This window comes from Oryx dammah, unplaced genomic scaffold (genome assembly GCF_014754425.2).
Source record: "Oryx dammah isolate SB20612 unplaced genomic scaffold, SCBI_Odam_1.1 HiC_scaffold_25, whole genome shotgun sequence".
In the NCBI taxonomy this organism is placed as follows: domain Eukaryota; kingdom Metazoa; phylum Chordata; class Mammalia; order Artiodactyla; family Bovidae; genus Oryx; species Oryx dammah.
This window is the reverse complement of record NW_024070209.1, coordinates 96,808,030-96,832,250: the sequence shown is the minus strand read 5'-3', so window position 1 is coordinate 96,832,250 and position 24,221 is coordinate 96,808,030. Positions and strand designations below refer to the sequence as shown.

The window sequence follows — 24,221 nt, the reverse complement described above, 5'->3', positions numbered from 1 at the left end:
GTGGATGAGACAATTTACAAGAATTAGGGAAAGTTCTTACACAACCGCATGCAGGGGGGTCTGCTGGAAAAAAAAAAAAAAAGACAGCCTGGGAGAGTGCAACGGATTGAACAAGAAACGAATTGAAATGTAAAAATTGATTTTCAACTTACTTGGAGGAATACGTAAGAAATTGAAAACTACTCTCTATGCAACATTTTGAATGCTAAGTGAAAAACCATGCATTTTGGCACAAAATTTACTGAAGATTTTACCACACTAAATTAATCACTACTGTTACTGAATGGTCACAGTTGTTCAGAAACAGATAAAGAGATGAGTGATTACAGAACTCACAGATGCTCATCGTTGCTGCTGCGAGCAGGGGGTTGGGGGCTGCCCATGGCGCACACACGTTTGTGTAGCACCAGTGGTGAGGTGGTCCGTGGGACAAGTTCTCGACACCCAAGGGAAAGCAGCTCTTGCTCAAGCTGTACTTGTGTTTAACATTGAAATTAAAACCAAAGAACTTCTGAAGTGAATACTGCAAGCGTTCTGATGTGACTTTCTCGTTCCACCTTGGAATCCTCACTGTGTCCAGCCATAGCTCTGTGCCTGGCTGTCCTGTGCCAACCGGCCACTCGGACAGTAACTGGACTTGCAAATTGAAGACTATTCAGTCTGTTGAGCCTTTCAAAGCCTTTCTGGAGGAATCCACACAGGGTTTCTACCCAGTGCTGGGTATGGGTTGTGGGGGGTGGGGAGCTACGGTCTTGCTGGGAGAGAGGAAATGGAGTGGTGAGGACTATTTGTTCATTGAGAGGTCAGTTCCATGAGGGCAGGGCTTAGGTTTATCTTGTTCTCGGCCACTTCGATCCCAGGGAAGAATCTGGCACACAGGAAGCACTCACTAGAGATGATAATTGATGGATGAATGGGTGGCTTTACACAGAGGGTCTGTTATTTCAAAAGGACTCGGTTTAAAAAAAAAAAACAAAACGTGAAATCACCGAACATGTCAGAATGATGTGGGACTGATTAAAGTGATTTACCAAGTCACAGTAGGTAAATCAGGCTGTGTTTTCAGCACTGTTCACCTGATTCTCAGCATCAGTAATGTGTGTCCAGAACTCTGGACTCTCCATCTATAGAACAAGAGCAGACCATGCTTGTAAGGGCTTCCTGTTTCGTGAACCATCTTCCACCTGTCAAACGGCATCCTTAAAAGACACACTTCTTGGGCCTGGAAGGTGGGAGGAAGATGATGAAAGAAATACTGGCCACATTGGTAAGGAAAAAAAATACTTTATAAATTCAGTTGGCTAGAAAGAGTGGGTTCTTTCATAAGCAGAACCTGTTCAGTGTCTTCTTCAAGGTCCACAGGGGACTGGGTGATGAACTGGCTTCTCCAGGGAGGGGAGGCAGGCCACACTGTCCCACTGGGTACACTCAGATCAGTATTTCTACAGCTTTCCACCAGATCGGTCTTCCACAAACTTTCAGTTGTCACAATGCACTTGGTTGACCTTGAGTTACAGAACACGTTTGACGGAGAGGAGTGAAAATTACTCCTGGGGAGAGGTGAGTGAGCTGTTTGCATGGCATCATGAGGATACAAGCTATCTACTCCATAGTTCGTAGATAGCACTCTAGAACTTTCTTTCATTCAGGGGTGCCATGATTTCTTTGCTTAAAAAAAAAGATACAACATACACATGCAAGAGACATCACCTTCAGTGTTTTCACAATTTGTGCACAATGGCGAGTCAGAGAGCAAGACCCAGGAATGCTTCCTTCCAGGGTAAGAACGCACCTGGGGACTTTCCCCTTTGGGGTTTGTGCCTAGCCCTCCCTCTGCCCCTGGCCTGCTATGACTGGCAGCATGAAGGACAAACCAATGTTAGGAAGACAGCAAGCGTGGCCCTGAGCCCCTGCTGGGAGAGCCAGGAGCCTTATAGCTTCATCCGCAGGACTCTTCTGATAAGTTCAAGGTTCTTCCCGGTTCTATGGAGAGTCCAAGCTACGAATGTTTCCAGGAGGGGATCAATTTCAACTAGAGAAGACTAAACACTTTGACAAGAACTCCAATTGTGCTATTTCAAAATTGAGCTCAGAAGAAAACATTTGTGAAAGATAAGGGAAATCTGTAAAGGGCAGGGAATGATCTGGTTTAGTGGAGCCTGAAATGTAGAGGTTTTTGGATTGGCTTCTATAATATCTCATGGTGGAAAAACCAGGACAGTTTGAAGAGTAGAGAAACTCAAGGAAAGTAGTTCAAACTTTAGACTTTAAAAAAAAATTAGCAGGTAGAATCAGAGATTCTATCGGTTAAAGCATTAACACTGCATGGTTCTGGTGAGAGGTGTTGGGGTGTCTGTTGTGTTCATTCACACTCCAGATGCTAGTTTGAGCAGTTGTTGGTATGAATTAGGTGCATGCATCTGACCCCAGCTGCAGGAGGGTGTGCGAAGCACCGATGATGGACAAGGTTTGATGGCCTCAACGCCCATTGGGCGTTTCTCCCACCACCACAGTATTCTAGACCTTGTTCCAAAGGAAGTTAGTTACTGAGCACAGTAAGGTGCCATCACAAAATAAGACCCCGAAGACAATCACTTTCCTCACTAATTTATCTGAATTTTCGGAAAAGTGGTCACCTTTTGATCAAAATACAGAGGTGGGTTCTTTGGCAGTTTTTAAATTGACCTATTACCATTTAGTGGTTAAGGTGTTGTCTTGAAGCATCTTGCCCAGAAACTCTTTTAAGAGTAGTTTGCTGTCTGATCAGTGTGAGCTCTGAAACCACAAGAGTGACAAGGACCCAAAAATCCAGTCTCTTTCAAAAAATCATTCAGGTTTCCTTCTCAGAATCAGGACACCCAGATTAGAAAAAAGAGAGAGGGAAAGAGAAGGAGGAAGAGGGGAGGGGAGAGGGCAGGAAAGGGCTGGGGGGAGAAGCTACAGTGATAAAGCTACCATAAATAAAGCTGATCTTTGTGCATGACTTTAAATAAAAATGTATTTGTGCAAAGTAAGTCACTTAAAAACATGACAAGGAGTGACAGGTGAAGGACGTTGTTCACCTGAAAAGCTCTCAGCCGAAACCAGAGCTCTGTCTGCTCCGCGGGGCTTTATTCTCCCGTCACCATGGTCATCAACTATTGTGCCCTTGGACTTGGACGATGGAGAATTTGCTGGTGACTGTGTCTGGGGACAAGAATGGGGGAGCTTAAGGCCTCAGTGTCACTCCCAGGCTCCCCAGTGTAATCAGGAATCCCAGAGGCCCCACCCTGGCAGTGGAGGCAGAGAGATGAGGAGGAGGGGAGCGAAAGCCTGGCCCTGTGGGGAGAGGTTGGTGCAGAGTAGCTTCCGTGCAGCGGGTCAGGTCACCGCGTATAGCTGGCCTCGAGAAGCTGGCAGAAAGCGGCTCCCATGCTGGCACAGGGCAGGGTGGGGGGAGGGGGGAGGAACAAATGGGGGTGGGGGTGCGCCTTCAGACCCTGCGGGAAGGGGCTGGGAGGAAGCAAGCAGGCCAGCAGCCGGCCCAGTCCATGGTTCCGAAGCCAGGTCCTATCTCAGAAGAGCCGACTGCAACAAGGCCTGGGAGGGCCCAGGGGCCCAGGAAGCAGGCCTTCCAGATGAATAGCACCCATAGGAACAGAAAACAAGACACAATTTAAGGCATTGTTTGTTTACAGTAAAAGAATGCGAGGGACCCTTAACACAGGAGGAATCTGGGCTCTCACTCTGACCTTCCTCGGTGGATGCATCTATCGCTTAAGGTGAAAGCAGGGCCTCAAAGAGGATGAAGTGTGTGATGTCACGAGTCTTGTGCCAAAATGCATGTTTCTCGGAGAGTCCACACTCGCTCGCTTGCACGCACACAGACACGGCACGCACACGCAGAGGACGCTTCGGGTGTACAAAATCTGAGGCAACCCTGTGGGCGAGCGACCCCATGCGCTGGGGTGAAAAGAGCCAGTCCCCAGCCTGTCTCGTCCCTCTGGCCCTCACATGGGGGTCGCCGTCCACTCTTTGTGCAGGAGAAAGCCCTGGGGACCCAACATGGGCCCCGTGCTCCTGATCGCAGCAGCAGCTGGTGGACAGACGTGGGCCCAGGCTGGGCGGGCGGGCAGGCAGGGTGTACAGTCTGCGGACGACCGATCAAGGCCCCGCGAGGTGGTGCTGCAGAATGGGGGGCATGAGGATGGCTGGGGATCGGCAGGTGGACCCCACACCAGCAGAGGTCTCCGGACTGTGAGGTCATGTCCCCTCAAGTCCAGGTCTGAGTCTCCCAGCACCCCGCCAGCGGCCTGTGCCCCAATGTGCGCTTGGCCACCAGTCCCAGGCTGGGCTCCCAGAGGCCTCCGAAGTCACGCCAAGTCCTGCAGAGACTTATTCAAATGACATAAGGTTTGCAGGTACCTAGAAGAGAAAGCTCAGTCTCTTGTCAAAGTTCCGACCTTTCGGAAGGGGATGGGGCTGGGGTGGTGGTGGAGGGGTCCCTAAGGGAAGGGTTCAGGCCTCTCCCAGTCAGTTTGTGAATGAGTGGGTGGGGATGGGGAGAGGACACAGCAATAGTAACAGCCGCTATGTGTTAAGGGGCCACCATGTGCCAGGAAGGGCTCTGAGAACCCCACCAGTATTGTGTCCTGAGTCCTCACAACAACCCCAGGAGGCAAGTACTGGAATTATTCCCATTATAAAGATGAGCAAACTGAGGCTTAGGGAGGTGAAGGACACAGCGGTTGAGTGACAAGGCTGTGACATCAGCACCCACGCTCTCAACCACTATCCCTGGATCAAAGCACAGTGCATTTGCAGGAAGAGGTGACTGAGCCTGTAGGGTAAGCCCATGCCCCTGGAGAGAAGAGGGGTGGTTAGCGGATGGTAGGAGTTGGCAAGTAGAAGCACAAGGAGAAGAAGGAAGTTTGGGGACGTCAGGAACCCCTAGACCTTCCCATGCTGTGTCCCCAGGACCAGCTCCCAGCTCCCTTTACTGAGGGACCCCCAGCCCCAAGATCACGGTGCTTCTCCTTCCCTTCAAAGCTGCTGACATGCCCCCAGCCACAGGCCTCCTCCCCAGCATGGCTGTGGGGTTCCAGGAAATTCGATGAGAAGCAATTTCATCAAAAACAAATCCATCTTGGTGTCAATCTGGTCAAAATGATGAATTGGAAAAAATGCATCTCCTCGCACCAGGAGACAGTTACAAGGATGGTCATGGCAGCACTGTTCAAAATAGCGAGAGGCAGGAAATCATTCTCGGGGTCACGGACAGGAGAAGTGATAAGAAATTACAGACAAATGGATCACAGCTACATACACCGACGCAGAGGAATCCTAGGATCATACTGTAGGAGAAAAGCAAGTCACAGAAGAAGCTATGCAGTAATGGCTCTGTGGTTTTAAAAGAAAATAAAAAAAAATGTACCCCAGGGACTTCCCTGGCGGTCCAGTGGTTAAGAATCCGCCTCGCAATGCAGGGGACACGGGTTCAATCCCTGGTCGGGGGACTAAGATCTCACAGGCTGCAGGGCAGCTAAGCCTGTGTGCTGCAACTACTGAGCCCATGCACCACAACCAGAGTCTGCGCGCAGCAACAAAAGATCCCGCGTGCTGCAACTAAGACCTGACACAACCAAATAAATATACGAATGAATGAATGAATAAATAGTGAACATTAAAAAAAAATCAAAAGTGTACCCCAGATAACACATTAAGAAATCAAATACGTGTGGTAATGCTTTAAAGGAACAGTAAACAAACAAATCAGGAATGCAGTTATGGGGTATAAGTGGGTGGGAGAGAGACAGAATTAGGAAGACAGCCCTGGGAGGGAGGTGTTCTGAGGCCTGGGGAAGTCTTGCCATTAGGCTGGGTCGGGGGCACATGGTTATTGGCTTTATTGCTGTGGTTTACACCTCATATACATGCTATCAGTAAGTTTAAGCGTACTCGCTATTGGGCTTCCCCAGTGGCTCAGTGATAAAGAATCCGCCTGCAATGCAGGAGACGTGGATGAGGGTTCGATCCCTGGGTCGGGAAGATCCCCTGGAAGAGGGCATGGTAACCCATTCCAGTATTCTTGCCTAGAGAATCCCGTGGACAGAGGAGCCTGGCCGGCTACAGTCCATAGAGTCACAAAGAGTTGGACACGACTGAAGTGACTTAGCACACACAGGTGCGCACGTATTTCCTATTACCACAGACGATTTTAAGAAATGCAATTCCACAAAAAAGTCATCTCAGGCACTGAGAGTTTCAATGGGAGAAGATGCATTTCTGTATCATCCTTCTCTGCAGGCCCTTTGTATGCCATCGCAGGCAGGTATTGTGGCTTGTTTCAGTAATCCCCTCCTGTGGAATATTTAGTTGTTGCCATTTTTATTACATACAGCAGACAGCAGGAATATTTGGTTGAAAGTAAATTAGAGATAAAAAGTATTAAAAACAGACGACCTTCTCCCTTAGGTCTAAAAACTGGTCAAAAATACTTCAATGTTGCAAAACCTTGCTGAGGGAAGACTGCATTTGCCAGACATGGTATGCAATCCGTTTGTCCTTCACACCAAACACCTCCCCTGCTAAGTGGGTTTGACCCAGGTCCCTGCTACCGCTGCGGGGCTGCTGCCTCCCTCAGGCCGGCCCCCCCAGCCCCCCAGATCAGGACACAGGCTCTTGTTCAGGGCAACCATCCCGCTCCTGACTGCCCATCCCCTCAGAGCCACGACTGTCTTTGTGGGGCAGACACCGAGGAAGGGCCTGCCTCTCTCTCCGCCCCACCGTCTGTGTGGCCCACCTCAGGGCTTCAGTTTTTGTCACTCCTCGGGGCCACCTGGGTACAGGTGAGCTTCAGGGCCGTGCCCTCAGAGCCAAGGAGGGGCCCCGCAGGCACCGCCTGAGCAGAGCAGAGGGCAGGAGGCTCTTCCTCTCCTAAGGTGATCTGAGGTGGCACCTTGTTCATCACCTTGAGATGACTGTCAACCCAGGACCCTGGTCTCCTCATCACGGGGATGGGCAGTTACATTTGCTTAATATGAAAAACATGCTCTAGGAACCTCAGAACTATAGTCTCCTGTGTGCTGTTTCACTAATGCTACACGCACCACCATGCATATGATCAATACGCATGTGTGTTTTAATACAAATGAGATCGTCCTGACATGCATTTTTACACTTAAGCTTTCTCACTTGTGACTTGCAGCACCCACATCAGGGGCTGCACAGTAGGGACATACTGAGGGTCAGCAAGGTTTCCAGTGGCTTTTCTTTCTCTCTTTCTAAGGACAATGCTGCAGTGAACACTCTCACCACAAGCCTGTGTGTGTATGTGTGAGCATGTGCCCAGGGACAAATTCCTAGCAAGTGAGTGGAGGCACTCAAATGCAATTTATCTTGAGTTTCCCTGTGGGGCCTCAAGGTTATCCCTGTGTTGGTCTTGCCCTCCTGCTTCAGTTTGTCAAGGACATTCTGCTGATTCTGCCCTTCGAGCTTCTTATCACGTCTAATTTGATCAGCTTGCATACATGTCCACATCTATGTTACAGATGCAAATCCTGAATGGGCCCACACTGAGCCCAGAATCATGGGACATGCCACTAGAGACCTCCCTCTGCTTCGTGAGAACCAGCCTGGGGGCTGAGAAGTCTGTGACAGAGCTGCGACCAGCACCACAGAAGCCCTGGCCCTCCCGGCCCCACTGGCCTCCACACCACCATCCTCCTCCTCAAAGCTGCCTCCCTCTAGTCCAGCCCCGATGCTGGCTCTCTAGACAGAAGAGAGGGACCCGGCTCCCCCGCCCCCACCCTCCTCCAGCTCATCCTGGGGAACAGGTCAGGGAAGTTCAGGGCCGAGAGCATTGGTTCGGGTCCCAGAGGCCCACACGCTGCCTGGGCTGGTGTGAGGGCTGGGCGGCCACCTCTCTCACAAGCCTGGACAGCAGAGTCTCTGCTTCCAGGCCTCTGGCTCGATGGCAGGAGGCTGAGCAAGTCAGGGGCCCTGGGGATGCCTGCAGTGGAAGAGCTCAGGGGTGGCAGGTCTAGACTCTGGTGTCAGGCAGGAGGGGGTGAGACCTCACTCACCAGGGGGCCTTAAACCAGGGTCCACCACTTTGTGAGCCCCAGTGACCTCAGCATAAAATGGGGACAATTTGGGAACCTACCCCACAGGGATGCTGGGAGGATTTGGCCAATTCCTGCACGTAAAGCATCTCGCCTCAAGCCTGGTCCTGGGAGGGGTGGCATGGGGGTGGGAGCGAGCCTCAAGCCAGGGCCTGGCAAACCAGCAGTCCCATTGGTTCAAACATGCCAAGGAGTGGGGAGCCCCACTCACCAACAGCCATGGTTGGCCCTCAACAAGTTAGCTATTATCCTTATTCCTAAGGGTTGTGGGGGGCAGGGAGACCCCTTGGTCAGGGTGGAGGATGCCCAAAACTCAACTTTCAGGGGGATGACCTCAATAGATGCTGTAGCCTGAGCCATGGGGCAGTACCCCACCTGCCACCTGTCTCTGATGGGATGTTTCTGTGGTGTTTCCTTTAGTAGGAAAGATACCAGAGACAGGTTCAAAGTTCTAGTCTGAAGCTGGGCTTAGTTGTAAGCCAGGTGGGGGGTGCCCTGTCTCATGAGGAAAAGCTGATCAAAAGAGAGTCCCTGGGAGCCTAGCTAATGGTCTCTGGGGGAAGGAGGAGGGTGTGCTTCCTGTGGCCCCTTGGCCCCGAGGGTGGGAGAGGGCAGTCCGGGGATCGCAGGACTTCGGTGGCTTTACCTGAGGCCTGTTGCTTTTACATGCATCGTCCAAATGCTTGTGCCACAGAATTGCATGGAACCGGGAGCCAGTCTGGAACTTGTAAACATTGCCTGGTGGTGGAAAGGCCACTGGTTGAGAGGAAGGTCACATGGGAGGGTCTGCCCGTGGTGTGAAGATAAGCGTGAACCTGGGTGACTGCTCTGGGGAAGGTCAGGAGCAGCCAAAGTCGGGGTGTGTGGAGCAGAAGCCTTCCGTGCCTCTCCCGCCCCCATCTCTCTCAACCATTTTCCCTGCCCTGGTGTCTTGGGCTCTGGTGAAGCCCGTGGGTCCTTCTCAGAATAATGTGTCAAATGCATAAGATAAAACAGACTCCTCCAGCTTCAAAGTCACTGCCTCATCCAGCACGATGCTATGTATTCCAAGACCCCAAAGCCACAGCTCCAGGGGAGATGGGCCCCAGCAGCCATAGCTGAAAAGGATTCCGACAGCCACGTGCCATGTGCACTGCTCAGTGGACACGCCCACCATGGTCTAAGCAGCTTTTAGGGACTACTGGGACCCTGTGAACATCAGAACCTAACGTGAAGGGAAAGCAGCAGCCTCAAAAGTCCCTACTTTTGTGTGTTTCAAAACGCACATTTAGCTGCAGAAGGAACAGGGCAGAGAGGGGCTGCAGGCACCAGCTCTGGCCTGCCACCTACCTTTGTCGGGGTTATTCAGCTGGAATATGTCTGGGTGCTCAGGGTCATCGGGCAGCTGCACCATCCAGCCCACGACGGAGACCTTCTTGCCAGGTGTGGATTTATACTGCAGGGGAACAGCATAGCTGGGAGGCCTGTGCCCTCCACTCCCATAGGAAGGCCCACCTGGGCCAGGCAAGCTTCCCTCCCATCTCCACCACCTTTCCCCACCTTCCCCTCACACCCCTAGCAGTTCACACTACATGAAGGCCCAGCACAGGGAGTTCTTTCACGGAACATACGTGTTTTCTGTCTGTGCCCCGCAAGGACTTGGCTCCGTAGTATAGGAGGGTGGATCCTGAGAGTATGACCCAGTACCTGGTCCATGAAGACAGCTAGGGAAGAAGGGGAGGCAGAGTGACAATGTCGCAAGTGGCAGGGGTGGAGTCCCCAGGCTGCCTGTTTAGAGACGCAGGCACATGGGTGGAAGGGCGGCCCCTTCTGAGCGGGGCCAGCGTAGGCCTCCTCTCTTCCCTGCCCTCCACCCCTCGGTGCCACTCCTCCAGGGCCCAGAGCAGCCAGCGAGACTCCTCAGCAGATCATCAGCCCCAGCCCTCCCTCCCCTCCTTGGCTCCTTTCCTCCCAGAGCCTTTCCTTTTCCCACCACATTTAGTGCCAAAGCATAACTTCTATGAGTTCGGGTGACCTGAACCCAAGAACGTCCCGGGGAAAAATGGACAAGTGGAAACCACAGCTTGGAAGAATTGGAATGTCTGTGATGGGCACTCTTGGCTGAGAGTGAATGGCAGCACCTCGAAAGCATTTATGGCTAGATGGGGTGATGCCCAGCAGGGCCAGACTGCTGGTGTAGCTTTTATTTCTCTAGGCATAAGGCCTGGAATCCCCGGTTTGGGGCTCCACTCATTGGTTTGGAAAAGCCAGTTCTGCAAAAGCGAAGCAAATATCCCATCGTGGAAGGACAGGGGTTCAGCAGATCACCCTGCATCACAGCCTGGGGGCTCCTCTTCACACTGGTAGGGGCAAGGGTACTGCGTTGTCTCAGATGATGAAAGCAGTGGCTTTCAGACCTTTTTGACGACACCCCCGCCAGGTCTGTACAACACACAAGCATGGTGTTGTGTGTTGAACCAAAAGAAGCTTCATGAAACCATACTCAATCTTCATTATGTGTAAGAAACTCCAACATTTTCCAGTCCGTTCTATTCAAAACTATGGGTCAGGACCTCCTGGACTGCCCTCATCGCTTTACCAGTGGGCCAACCAGCATTTGGAACAGCAGTGCTTTTAGGACACGTCTCGCTCTGGCTTCAGGATGACTAGGGCCTGGATGCAGGTACAGAGGGTGGCAAGCAGGTCTGTACAGCAGACCAGATACAGGGCCTCACGTTGCAGGATGCTGCATGACACTGAGTCCAGGGAGCAGAGCGTGGCCCAGGGCTGGGGCGAAGATGCTTCTCCTCACCCAAGAATCTCCCGGGATCCGAAGATGGGGAGCTTTTAGATCAGCTCCCAGACTAGGGGCCTGGCATCTTCATGCTGGGCATCAGTGGGAGGGGGCGTCTCCAAGTGACCTCATGGGCAGTAGACAGGGGCAAACAGCAACCAGAGACAGAGAGGGAGGCCAGTGTGGACACCGGAAGATGCTGCCTGGAGACTCAGCTCACAGGCGGGTTTGTGGGCAGCCAGTCATGGGTGTCCCAAAGAACGAACAAAGAGGCCTTTGCAAGGGGCTGAGGGGTCACGGAGCCAGGGGCCTCTGGGTTCGGCACGGGGTGACCTGGTGGCTAGTGCTGGAGCCTGAGAGGCCTCTCGATCCCTGGTCCCTGTCTTTTCCACCACACGTTTCATGATGGTGCTGAGCAGGGAGGCTGTCTGCACTGGTGATACTTCCCAGGCCGTGCTGACCATCTCAGGCACAGCATCCACCCTGACTCCCGGGGCCTCCAGGCTTCCATCTGCCCTCAAGATAATCACACGGCGACGTCCACCACCTGCTCACTCTGTGCAGGGCCACACACATGACCTGCCTGCTCAGTCCTCCAGGAGGTAGGGACTATTTTATCCCAATTTACAGATGTGGAAACTGAGGCCCTGCCCACCCTGTGGCGTGGCCAGGGCTGGGACCCTGGTTGGCCTGTCTCTGGAACCCTTGCCCTCCCTGCCCTCTGCACTCACCGCGGGCTTCCGTCCCTCCTTCAGCAGAGTTTTCCTTCTCAGAGGCCCCTCCATGGTGGGGGCCGCCGCAGAGCTCCCCAGCGTACAGATGCATGGACCAGTGGGGCTGGGCAGAGGGGGAGAACATGGGTCAGACATCACCCAGAGGAGCTGGGGTCAGGCACCCTCTCACCCATGGGGCCAAGAGGCCCCCCACTGCCAGGTCCAGGATGCCATCACAGACTGAGAACTCAACAGGGCTGGGCCAGGCCGGGGAGGGAGGGCTCTGCGGCCACAGAGAGCCTGAAGGAGGACGGCTCTGGACTCGCCCACAGCTCGGAACGTGCCTCGCCCTTGTCTTTCTGAGCGCTGAGCAGCTCTAGACTTGGCGACCTTGCTCGCTCCCTGTAACCCAGCTCCTAGCGTCACCCACACCGTATGCTGCTTCCTCTCCCCCTGCGGATCTTGGGACCGTGCAGCACCCGCGCCTCCTTGTGTTGGCAGGAGCTTGGGAGGAGCAGTGAGGAAGTAGGAGGGAAGGGGGCGGGTGGGGGGACCCCAAACCCCAGACCCCGCACCTTTGCCTCAGGGCGCCTCTCTCCCCCTCTGCCACGGGGATTAGGGCGCCACCTGCAGGTGAGGAGGCCCAATGCAGCGCCGGCCCAGGCCTCCTTCCGAAGCCCTGGCTTCGGCTCCCTGGATGGCACCTCCTTCAACGCAGCACCTAAGCCAAGCTGCTATCCCTCGGCATCCCAGAATCACTGATCCCATGCTCTGAATATGCAGGACTGCCAAGCTCAGCCACCCCACCCCCACCTTACAGCAGAACTTGGTCATCCATTGAGCAACTGCCCAACCCTCTCCTCTGGCCTCCCTGCGTCCACTCTTGCCTTCCACGGGCTCTGCACACCGCAGCCAGGATTACCTGGGTCCTGCCACTCCCTTCCCTCTCCATCCCTCACCCCTTCCATCCCCCTCCCCCATGCAACCCCCCTAGAGCCTCTGAGACCCTCCTCACCGCCTTCTGGACCTGGCTCTGGTCCACCTCTGTGGCCTCACCCGGTGCCTCTCCCGTCTCTCACTTCTTACAACTTGGACTCTCCTTCACTCCTGGAATCACCCTGCTCCTCCTGCCTCCTGGCCCCATGGACTGTCCTTAGGCTGTGAGTCTTCTTACCCCGATGCCTCCTTTCCCTTTATCTGGCTAGTTCCTGTCACTCTTCCAGGTTTTTCTCCAGGTTGGCCTCCTCTCTGGACCAGTGGCACCCATGATTTTCTATTCCATTTCTGTCTCAGCCCCATGGACCAAGGCAGAGGCTGTGTCCGTCTCATCGGCAGCCTCGAACACAGTGCCTGGCGCCCAGCAAGCGCCCTGGAACTACTTGTCGAGTAAATGATCAGATGAGTAAATGAGTACCTGTAGACGCAGCTCCGGGTTCTGGGAGAATTCCGGACTGGAACGCGCCAGTTGGGCCCCAGAGTGGCATAGAGACGTCCCCTGCTTCAGAGGAAAAGAGCCGAGTTTTAGCAACAGCCTGGGAAGACGAGCCCCTCGTGGAAGAGGCGAGGGCATCTCAGACCGTGTGGTCATGAGCTCCGGGAACCTCAGCCCCAACTCCTCCCCTGGCCTCCTCGTTCACACTGCAACACATCCAGGGTACACCTGGAGCACATCCCTGGAGCCTCCATCAGCGTGGGTCCCCAAGCCTCCAGGTAAGTGCTTCCTTAGCCTTAAGTGTTCAGCTTTCTTCCAGTGACAAGGGGATGACTAAAATCGGGGCACACCCCTCATCCCAGTGTGAGGTGAAGAGAAAACACTGTGAGTGAGTGTGAAAGTCGCTCAGTCGTGCCTGTGAAGTCCCAATATTCCATGGTCAATCCAATTAAAAATGTACACTCATGGACACAGAACTGCGGGCTGCCCTGCATCTTGGCCCAAGGCAGAGGGGGCGGGGCACGTGTAGCATCAGTATCCACCAGGGGCTACTGAATTCCTCCATTTGCTGCGTCTTTTCCATCAGACAGGCTCCTTGCTGGCCCCAGACGGTCCCCAGCAAACCTGCTCTGTGATCCGTTTCAGGGTCTAAGATTTGGTGCTCCAGAACCCTCCATGGGCTCCTATCTGGCCTCTTTCTCACCTGTGGTTCCCCTGCAGTGAGCCTTTCCAGGGGAAGGTGTAGCGTTCAGAGCAGGTAGGGAGCTGAACCTATTTGGGGGTCAGGCTTCCATCTCTCTCTCTTTGCCCTTTCCTCTCTTAGCAGAATGGCTTCCTGTGTCTACTTGGTTCTCAGTCTTCTCCCGACCTCTGCAGTATGGTCTGCTGCCGCTGCTGTTTAGTTGCTAAGTTGTGCCTGACTCTGTGACCCTGTGGACTGCAGCCCTCCCGGGTCCTCTGTCTGTGGGATTTTCCAGGCAAGAATATTGGAGTGGTTGCCATTCCCTTCTCCAGGGGATCTTCCCAGCCCAGAGATTGATCCCCCATTTCCTGCTTGGCCGGTAGGTTCTTTACCACTGAGCCACCAGGGAAGCCCACAGCATCACAGTCTGTCCCTAGGCTATATCCTTCCATTGGCCAAACAATGATGCAACTCGACTTATAAAGCCAGACAAGGTCCACACTCTCTTTTCAACTATTCCCTCTGTTGTCCACTGCCAGTCCCAGGTTCCTGCATGTTGCCCCGTGGCACTGGACACCTGGTGGTGTGGGGATGTCCTCATTCATCACAGCAGGTGCATCACACCATCTCTGAGCTCAGGTTCCTCTGAGGAGTGGCTGCGTTGCTCCCTGCCCCTCCATCCTCTGCTCCAGAAGGAACAGTTCTTGACAATCTTGGGTTTGTTGTCCAGAGGCCCAAGTTCAAGGTTGGTGGGAGCCTTTTGGTCATCCAGGTCGACTGCCCTGGGACCCTGTCCTTCTCATCCATCAGCCACTCCTCTGTAGGTGACAAAGAGCTGCAGCGTGTGCTCGGTCCCCCAAGTCCTCAAGCGTAACGAGTCTCAACCCTTTCCCCAGCCAACCCTTGTGATATGATGGTTGCAGGCCCACCCCGCCCCCACCATGCGCTCAGAGGCCCTGGCACCTTCAACCCCCAGCCCACAGGCCAGAGTGCCTCCTCTCTTTCTTCACAACTGGGTGTGACACAGCCCTGTGCTTGAGCAGGCTGCACAGGGGCTTAGAGGCTGCCTCCGGGCTTGCCTCTTTCCCAGCCATGGCCGGGATCCCTTATGAGGCAGGGCAAGGTCTGACAGTGAACTTTTCTGCAGCGACACTCCTGGGCCCAGAGGATGTCTCCTGGTTTGATATGCATTCCTGCTCTGAGCTCTAGTCTCTGGAGTTGAGGATGGAGCCTCCCTTTGCAGAGCTGGATCCTCTGGCCCCTTCTTCTCCACATTTCTTCTCATGAATCTTTGCTCCTGGCATCCCAGGAAAGTGTATGACAACAGTGGACTGTTCCAAGACAGGGCCATGTGGTGGTGGGCGCTGCCACCTTCTCTCCCCTTTTGTGAGACAATCCGTGGCTGGCAGGACTGACCATTGATAGAGAGCTTTAAGACTTCTGTCCTCCCATGGATGGAGGAGCCCAAGGCTACAGTCCATGGAGTCACAAAGAGTTGGACATGACTAAGCGATTTCACTTTTCTTTCCACTTTAAGACCTGCATCTTCCAACCAGTCTAGCCTTCTAAGCAGTCTTTTCTCCTTTTCTTCCTGAAGGAGTGAGGTGACCCAGAGTACAGTGGACTGGCAGGATGTGCAGGGATGCCAGGGGTCACTGGGGTGGCTCATGGGAGAGTCACTAGTGAGTGACCGCTCCTGTGCATCAGGCCATTGATTACCTCATGGGAGCTTTGTTTTGGCATCGCTGAACGGGGACCTGAGGCTGTTATGTGAAGACACTGAACCGAGGCACATTCAAAGCCAGGGTTTGAACTCAGGTGTGACCAACTCTCCAGGCTCCTTCCACACTGTTTAGGGTGGGAGCCAGGCTGAGTTGTCACATTTGAAGGAGTGTGCCAGGAGGACTGGGCCTGTGTTTGGAGCCAGCAGCCTGTGGGTGGCTCCCTGGCCTTCTTACAGGTTTCTGCCACAGCACACAGTCAACGGGCTCGGTCAGTGTCTGTAAGGCGGGATGAGCACAGATTCTTAGACCCCGGGTCTCCTGGGGTGGGGCCACCTCCCAGGTCCATTGGACCCCCCGACAGAGTCTTCCCCTGGTGGTCTGGGCTGCCTGGCCCTTGAGAGCAGCTGCCACTGATCGCCTGCTTACCATGAGATGGCTGAGAGCTCTCATATGCTGCTCCTCCCAGTTCCGTGGGGGGAGGGGGCACCGTTCTCACCCTGTCTTAGATGAGGAAACTGGGGCTCCAGGAGGGGAAGCCACCTACTGGCCTGTCATTAGGGATGGGGACACATGTGCTTACAAAGGGAGGATGTCTTTCCCACAGGAAGCCGAGTGCCCCTGTCAGTCGAGCTGCTCCAAGTCGGGGGCTGGGGAGGTGGGGGTCAGAGCCCACTCTGCCTGGAGCCTGGGGAATGACCCTGGCCTTGAAGGGCAGGGGAATGATGACTTTTTGCCAAGGCCAGCTTTTAGGAGACTAGAGGCAGGGTGGTGGCTGACCCTTCCGCCCAAGGCAAGCCTCGCCAGGCTGGAGGAGGGCTGTGGCAGGTGGGTTGGCTCTGGCTAGGCCTAGTACAGAAGAGCCAGGATCTTCAGCCACTGGAACCAGACCATCTGATCACATCCCTGCTCTGAGAATGTTATTTGAATGTTCAGGACCAAAAATGCAAAATGAGTGGGCAGTGGTATTTGGTGAACTCCAGAAATCATGGGACTTCTCCAACTGACACGGGGAGCTCCCAACTCTAGAATCACAGACACCTTTTCCAGCAGCACGCTGGGAACAAGTGGCTGAACAGAATGCATCCTAGGAAGGCCATTCTACGGGCCCCTCTTGGGGACAGATCTTGGTGGGGTGGAGGCCTGCAGTTGACCACCTTCCTCATGAGAAGTTTGGTCGGGGGAAGATGTGGGCTCACAACCAAGCAGAACCTCAGTCCCAAAGGGTGTTCAAGAAGATGATGATGAAGAGGAGGAGGATAAAGATGATGGGATGATGATGATGGGATGGTGAGTACCAGGTGCTAAGCAGTCCTGGGTCGTTATCCTGTTTTATCACAGCACTGTTCTTATCTCTGCCCTATAGATAAGGATTCTGAGGCTTAGAGAGGTGGAGTAACTTGCCCAAGATCACAACACTGGGAAGAGAAAGATGGGAGGTGCCAATGAGGTGGAAGCAGCCAGGGGCCTGCCTGGACCAAGAGTATCCTGAGAATTCAGAGTGGCTGAGACAGGTCTGAAAGGCAGCTTTCCCTCAACACACATTAGGTGGTAGGTATCTCAGGGGTTAAATTTCATAAAGCTCTGAGTCCCTGTTGCTGGTCCAGGAATGGGGAGCAGGGAGGAGCCTTGGATAATAATCACACTGAGGCCTCAGTAATCTTGTCTTAGCAGAAGTAGCACACCACCTCTCCAATTCTATCTTACATGCACAGAGACCCTGGTCAAGTGTTCCTGTGGAAGGGTCCAGATGATGCTGTTCATCAGCAGTGTCTACCTGCACCAGCAAACCCTTGCCCACTGGGCCAGAGCTTGGCCCTGGCCACTTCCTAATGACTCATCCTCATCTGCAGGCAGGAAGCTGCCTTCCTGAGTCTGCTCAGCCATGCTAAGGACCACACATGTCCCCCAGCTGTCAGCCCCCTGGAGGCTCTCTGCTCTGCAGGCTTTCTGCAACTCTCACCAAGCAGAGATGCTGAGCCCTGACACACAGGCACCATGAGATACCTCGTGCTCCCTTGATGATGATCACAGTGTCCTGCGGCCCCTGGGATTTTCTTTCCATGAGGAGGCACTAACCGAGCTTGGGCAAACCAGCTAAAGCCCGCAACTGCCTCCCTGCCCTTCCCTGCATGCCTCCTCCATCAGCTGCTGAGCCCCAGAGACCCATCACCAGTACACGGGCCACGCAGCCATGGCCACCCCCGCCCTTCATGAGCCCATGCCTGCCTGAGGAGGGGGCACCAGCCTGGGAGACCAAGAACGCCCATCAGCAGCTCCCAGATGGGCAGGGGAGGCCCGGGTGGGCTGGCATCCCCAGCGCTCTTCAGTCCCCTCCCCATGCTTGGCCTAGCCCTGACCCCGGTGTCGGGGGCTCACACGGTCACCCACTTGTTGCCCAGGCTGAGTCCTCTGGGCCCTAGGACATCCCTTCCAGCAGCTTTTATTAAAGGACTTTTGCTGCCTAGGAGTCACATTCTTCTCTGGGCAGTGTCCCTGATCCACTGAGTGGGTCCCTAGGAGCTGTATTTGTACTGGATGCTTAAGTAAGGAGACAGAACAACCCCTGATCCAAGCCAGGTCAATCAGGTTTTATCTCTGGCAATGAGGAATCAGATAGGAGAGGCTGACAGTCAGGCTCTGCAGCTCGGTGAAGCTCTAACATGTAAACTTGGATGCTAAGAGGCATCCCCAATGCGAGCTGAGAGGTCTAGAAATCTGGGCTGCAGACACAGTGGAGAGCACAGTAGATATGCACAGAGAAGAGTAACATGAGATGGAAGAAGGGGCCTGCCCACCTTGCAGGTCCTGACCCTGAGGGGCTGTAGGTGCTGGACACAGAGGTCATGGGCAGAGATTTCTCAGCTACCTGGGAAGCCGTGGCAGCTAGCTGGCAGGGCCCAAGGACAGGGTCAATCAAAAGGTCAAGGACTCTGCCACTCTTCTCTCCGAGAGGAGCCTGAGCTCCTGGGTAGAGACTCACTTGCCAGACTTCAGTGCCTGACACTGAGAGCAAGGCAAGCGATGGCGCCTTCGGGGGGAACCAAAATCAGAAGCTTGGCCCATCACCCAGCTGGGCTGCCACCCAAGGCAGAGCAGCAGGATGGAGGCACAGAGCGGGATGGGCCTGGGAAACCAGACTGAGGGATGGGCAAGTGAGGGACACGAGCCCGGGGTGGGGGTGGGGTTCCTGGGCCTCAGCCACAGGGGGATGGGGTGGGGTGGGGGTGGGGCAGTGAGGCCCTGGGTGAGAGTCATCCTGAAAACATCACCCTTATGCTTGCACTTCAGCTGAAGTGAACCCCTCACCTCCAGGATCACCCCCCAGAACTTTGCCTCCCTCTCCCAGCACATGGTAGTGTTTGGGGCCCAAGAGGCACCCCTGAACCCTGGCCCATCCCAGGGCATCTGCCAGAGTCCCCTAACCTTCTCCAGGAGGGAGAGGACTGTTTTCAAAGGCTCTGCCTTGGGAGTGGCAGGCCTCGGGCTCTGCTGCCATGATTCCATTTTCCTGGGGCCTCCCAGAGGATGCCGGGAGATTTCAGAGGCTAAAGAGAGTACAGGGCAGAATCTGCATTATCGAATCTCCTCTACACCCCAGAGCACCTGTGGGCCCAAGTGTCAACAGCCCCCTCTTACAAGTGCCTGCCCCACAGGTCGGTCACCCTGGAGGCCGGCAGGCATGTGGACACCTGCCTTCACTGCAGTCCATCCATCCCAGGATGACTGAACTGCCACGTGGGGGACTCTCTCTTCACCCTACCCAGTCTTAGACTCCAGGATCGCTTGCTTGCTGGCAAGAGGTTCCTACCGAGTTAAGTTCATACACATCTCAAAGTAAGTTCCCTGACCAGAGCAACTGCACCTACATACCCAGATCTTCCTGTGAGCATCCTCCCTGTAGAGTTGGAGGAATCCAAGGCTCAGAGAGGTTGAGAGACATGCCCAAGGTCACCAAGAGCGCAAGCAGCCCTGACCTCAGCAGCCTCCCTCCCCAACACGGCTGACAACATCCAGAAGCCATGACCATGACCGCTCCCTGCAGAGGCACACCCAGAACTCCAGAGACCAGGTTGATCGCGGACCCTACCGCTCCTGCAGAGATTCAGGGATGCTCAGCATCGCTGGGCCACCTCTCCTCCCAGGACATGGCTCAGGCCTTGCAACCTCCTCAGGTCCCTCGAACCCCGCCTTCGAGGGCCCACTGTAGTTCTTTTCACTCGGTGTCTTTGGACTTCTACTGCACCGTCATCTCTACAGAAGTCACCCCTGAACCCGCCGTCTGACTCGATTCCCCTACTAGACTTTGCTATCATGTGCCCTCTTCCCGACCCTCTGTGCAGATAGTCGACCAAATCTATCTCCCACCCTGGCCGTGAGCTGTGACCATCCCCCTGCTGCAGCCTCCCCCTCCCCCAGAAGGCGGGGTTTGGGAGGGCGGGGCGGGGCAAGGCAGGGGTCAGGGGGCGGGGCACTTTCCCCTCCTGCTCCCTTTCCCTCTCCCACCAGAGGGGGCTTCCTCCAAGGGTCCCTCTGCCTCCCAGGCTTTCCACCACCCGTATTTTGGCCAGTTCGTCCCATGAGAAGGCTCTTCCTCACAGGCTAGAGGAGACAGGAGGCTGAGTATTTCGTAATGAACTTTGTGACCTGCTTTCCTATTTTACCCCTTACAAGGTGACCCATAAGCCTTTCTGATTATGTCCTGTTTTTAAAAAGTTAAATGTTATTTTTTCCTGGGTGAAAAAGAAACATTTACCACTTGTAGAAAATTTGGAGACTACAGGAAAAGAAAAGAAAGAAACTCAATAACTCTACAAGCAGAGATAGCCAAGATGAATGACCCCATGCACTTCACACACACACACACACACACTCAATAACTCTACAAGCAGAGATGGCCAAGATGAATGACCCCATGCACTTCACACACACACACACACTCACTCAATAACTCTACAAGCAGAGATAACCAAGATAAATGATCCCATGCACTTCACACACACACACACACTCACACGCACTCACTCAATAACTACAAGCAGAGATAACCAAGGTGAATGATCCCATGCACTTCACACACACACACACGCATGCACACACACTCACACACACACAATAACTCTACAAGCAGAGATAACCAAGATGAATGATCCCATGCACTTCACACACAAACATGCACATGCACACACTCACACGCACACACATACACATGGACACACACGTGCGTGCACACACATGCACATACATGCACAACACACATGTGTTCATTCCTGTCATCCACTCTGCTTTCTCTAAAAGCCTCACTTAAAATGTTTAACTCCTGGGCTGATGCTCTTGTTCTACTCAGGCACAAAGCAGCAGCTGTTACCCCTTCCCGACAGGCCTGCCTAACAATCCCACTCCCTTCCCCTTTGTGAGGAGGCTGAGGTTGGCTCGAGGCCAGCCTGGGGCAATGTCCACAGCCCCTATGTTTCAAATTCATCAAGGACTTGCAGCACTGAAAATGCCTTCCAGGGCCGCCGCCTCCCTCCTTGGGAAGGCAGAGGTGATGCGGGGCTCTCTCGCCTTTGTCCCACTCCCAGGACGCCCGAGGTGAGAGGACAGCAGGTTGGGGACGTGAGGGGGGTCCCACGCTTGCCCCCTCCCCAGTGACTCTCTGGCCTCTGGTTCCCTGGAGGTCCCTGAGCCAGGACCACCACTCTGTCCTCATTCTGGGCCCTGACGATAGGGGAGGGTCTTTGGGGGTCTCTGAGAGCTAAGAAATGACCCACACCACCCAGGGTCTGGCCACTTGCAGGCTCCCATTTCTTCCAGTCTCTTCCCGGCACCCAAGCCTGTGACTCGCTGAGGCTGAGCTGGATGAGGGACAGGAGGTGAGCGGAGCCCGGAAGTGACCCTTGAACCCCAACTCCACAGGCCCAGCAGGAAGAGGACCCAGTGGCCACACCTGGCCCACTCCCACAGAGAGCAGCCCGGAGGGTCCCCAGGATATTGGGGGCTCCAATGCACCTGCTCTTTAAGACTGGCCACTTCAGTTCAAGCTCTGGACTGCAGAGGATCACCCAAAGGCACCTTGGAGCCCTGAGGCTGAAATATCCAGGAGTGTGACCCAACCCGGGGAGACAAACTCACAAGATGGGCCACATGACCGCCCCCTTAGCCAGACAACAAGAACCATCCTGCCTGTCTGTTCACATGGCCTCCAGGCTGACTGATGTGGCCTCAGACCAATGGAGGCGTATGTCCTGGTGGTGGTGGGGGTCACTGGCCTGGGCCTCCCTGCCACGCATCCTTGCATCTGCTTCCATGTGTCTCCCTGGCCAAGGCCAAGTTTGTCACTAGGGTTGGGGGACTGTTGGGCAAGTAAATTGAAGGTTGTACCCTGTAAGTTTCAGGGCTGTGGGGCAAGGTGTTTCCCCCCCAGCCCCTGCCTTGCCTCTGGGGACTGGAGTACTAGGACCTCTTCCCCTGCGGCCCAGCCCTCTCCTGTACCCTCATCTCTGGTTCCAAGGTCACCATCTTCTCACGCAGATATAAGGATGCAGGGAGAGCGCATTCTTACAGCGTCTGCGGGGAACAGCAGGTGGGGGTCAGGAGGGGAGGCTCTGTGGGTGCACCTGCTGGCCTCTGAGCCAAGGAAGAGGCCTGGCTCCTGGGGAAGAGGGGATCCACTCCCCTTCAATGAGCAGGAGCAAAGTGGAGTGGGGGAGGCCAGGGTGGAGAGGGGTCTGGTGGGTTGGGCTCCAGGTAGGCAGACCCCAGGGGAACTTGTGGTCACTGCACTGTGAGAGAAAGAGCAATGTTTTGCAAAGATTTCGAAGGTGAGGTGAAGCCTCTCCAGCTCTCCTGTGGGGTCTTCAAGAAAGTTTCGAATGCTCACATGCTTTTGAGGGAGTGGACTCTTTCTGGGGGACATGAGAAGAGGCCAGTGCAGGACAGCAGTGGAGGCTGGAGGCTGGGCCACAGGGGTGGGGGGCACCTGGCGTCGGGATCATCAGGGCCGCCTTGAGTCTCCAGAGCAGGTGGTCTCCTGCTCCCCTCAGGAAGGCGGGGCTGGACTGAGAGCGGGGTCCCAAGGAGATGAGAAACGGGGGTGGGGTGCTGTTCTGAGGGCCCCGGAGGCAGGCTGAGCATCTGCACAGGGGCTGCGGGGGTGACAGTGCTTGCCAGGGAGCGCTCCAAAATGACCCACTAGAGACACTCAGACGCAGAGTCAATCCACCGCTCTGAGCTGAATCTACCGCTAAATCCCAAGTGGAAGAGAAAGAAGCGAAACACCAAAGCGTGCGGAGTTCCCCTCTGAGTGGAACACAGCACTGTGTCCCTGAGGCGGGCATTCTCTCACCCCCTTCCTCCCTGGCAGCTCCCGTCTCAGTCGTGGGGGCTCAGCAGGAACCATGTCCGCCACCCTCAGAGACCAAACAGCTTTGAATGAATGAATGGAGGAATGGAGGTATGAATGAGTGAATGGAGGAGTGAATGAGTGAGCGAATGAATGAATGAATGGAGGAGTGAATGAGCGAATAAGGGAACAAGTGAATGGATGAGCAAATGAATGGAGGAATGAATGAATGAATGAATTGAAGAGTGAATGAATGAATTGAACAGTGAATGAATGAATGAATGGAGGAGTGAATGAGTGAATGAGTGAATGAGTGAGCGAATGAATGAATGAATGGAGGAGTGAATGAGTGAGCAAATGAATGAATGAATGGAGGAACGGAGGAATGAATGAGTGAATGAGTGAGTGAATGAGTGAGTGAATGGAGGAGTGAATGAGTGAATAAATGAATGAATGGAAGAGTGAATGAGTGAATGGATGAGTAAACGAATGAATGCATGAGTGAACGGGTGAACGACCGAAGGGATGAATGAGCCATGAGTGGTCCAGGTCTGGGTGCTATTCAGGATCACTGTCGCCTCGTTGGCCCGTGTGTGGTTGGGGAGACGCTGGGTTGCCCCAGGAATCCTCTGACTGGCGCTGAGAAGAGTCAAACTTCCGCCAGTCAGATCTGATGTCTGCCTGCTATTTGTCTGGCTCTTGCCCCCCTACTAAGGTGGGCAGAGAGAGGGCAGCAGGCCCACAGAGAGGGGGCCTATGCTCCCCAAATCAGAGCCCCGCAAATGTCCCTCCAGGAGGCCTGGGGCGGGACAGAAAGAGGAGCCCCGAGGGCTCAGGATGTCATCTCCCCCCACCCCGCCACCCACCTAGGGCATCACCAGGACAGGCAGGCCGACTGACGCGGGGCCAGTCCCTGCAGTGTCACAGAGGCTCTGGATGAGGCATGGTGATGGCCAGGTGGGTCCTGCAGCTGGGGGAGGTGGATGTGGGTCAGCTCTGCCCCGCAGGGCGGGTGAGGCAGGACCACGCCACCTGTCTGCGCCTTGCTGTCCACAGATATGAAATGGGGACATCTTACAGCTATCCCCCGTGTGGAGGGCTTAGGGACTGCACATGGGGAACACTCAGCAAAGCTCACGGCCCTCTGCCCTGTGCCCCCCAGCCAGGGAGCTGCCCCTCCTCTCTGACCATTTATGATTGTGGGGCTGAGCACCACGGGAGGGGCGTGGGTGTGGGTGTGGATAACTGTGAGGGTGTGCCTGTGTGTGCCTGTCTGTGTGTGCGGGCCCCTGTGTACACAGGCTAGAGGAGGGGCTACTTTCCAGGATGATGCAAGCCTACCTCTGTGTCACTGGATGCCCCCCGCTCCCCCAAGAACTTGAGTCCCCATGATGCCCTTCACCGTCGGCGGCACCGAGGTTGCGGGAGCTCCCTGTTCACAGGGTCCCTGTCTTCC

The 24,221-nt window shown here is 54.7% G+C and overlaps 1 protein-coding gene across 3 annotated transcripts in view; it reads right to left on the bottom strand.

Moving 5' to 3' along the window:
• Positions 1 to 974: 974 nt before the first annotated feature.
• RALGPS1 (Ral GEF with PH domain and SH3 binding motif 1) overlaps positions 975 to 24,221 on the bottom strand; it is a 295,391-nt gene continuing 272,144 nt past the window's right edge. For 2 of the 3 annotated variants that reach the window (XM_040225151.1, XM_040225152.1), the window contains 6 exons: positions 13,003 to 13,086; positions 11,607 to 11,712; positions 9,713 to 9,805; positions 9,432 to 9,537; positions 8,749 to 8,840; positions 975 to 4,404 (listed from right to left, as the gene is read on the bottom strand). In XM_040225151.1, coding sequence (XP_040081085.1) covers positions 4,375 to 4,404; positions 8,749 to 8,840; positions 9,432 to 9,537; positions 9,713 to 9,805; positions 11,607 to 11,712; positions 13,003 to 13,086 — 511 coding nt within the window. In that variant the 3' untranslated portion in view covers positions 975 to 4,374. The remainder of the gene's footprint in view (positions 4,405 to 8,748; positions 8,841 to 9,431; positions 9,538 to 9,712; positions 9,806 to 11,606; positions 11,713 to 13,002; positions 13,087 to 24,221) is intronic. The other variant, XM_040225153.1, reaches the window with a different exon arrangement.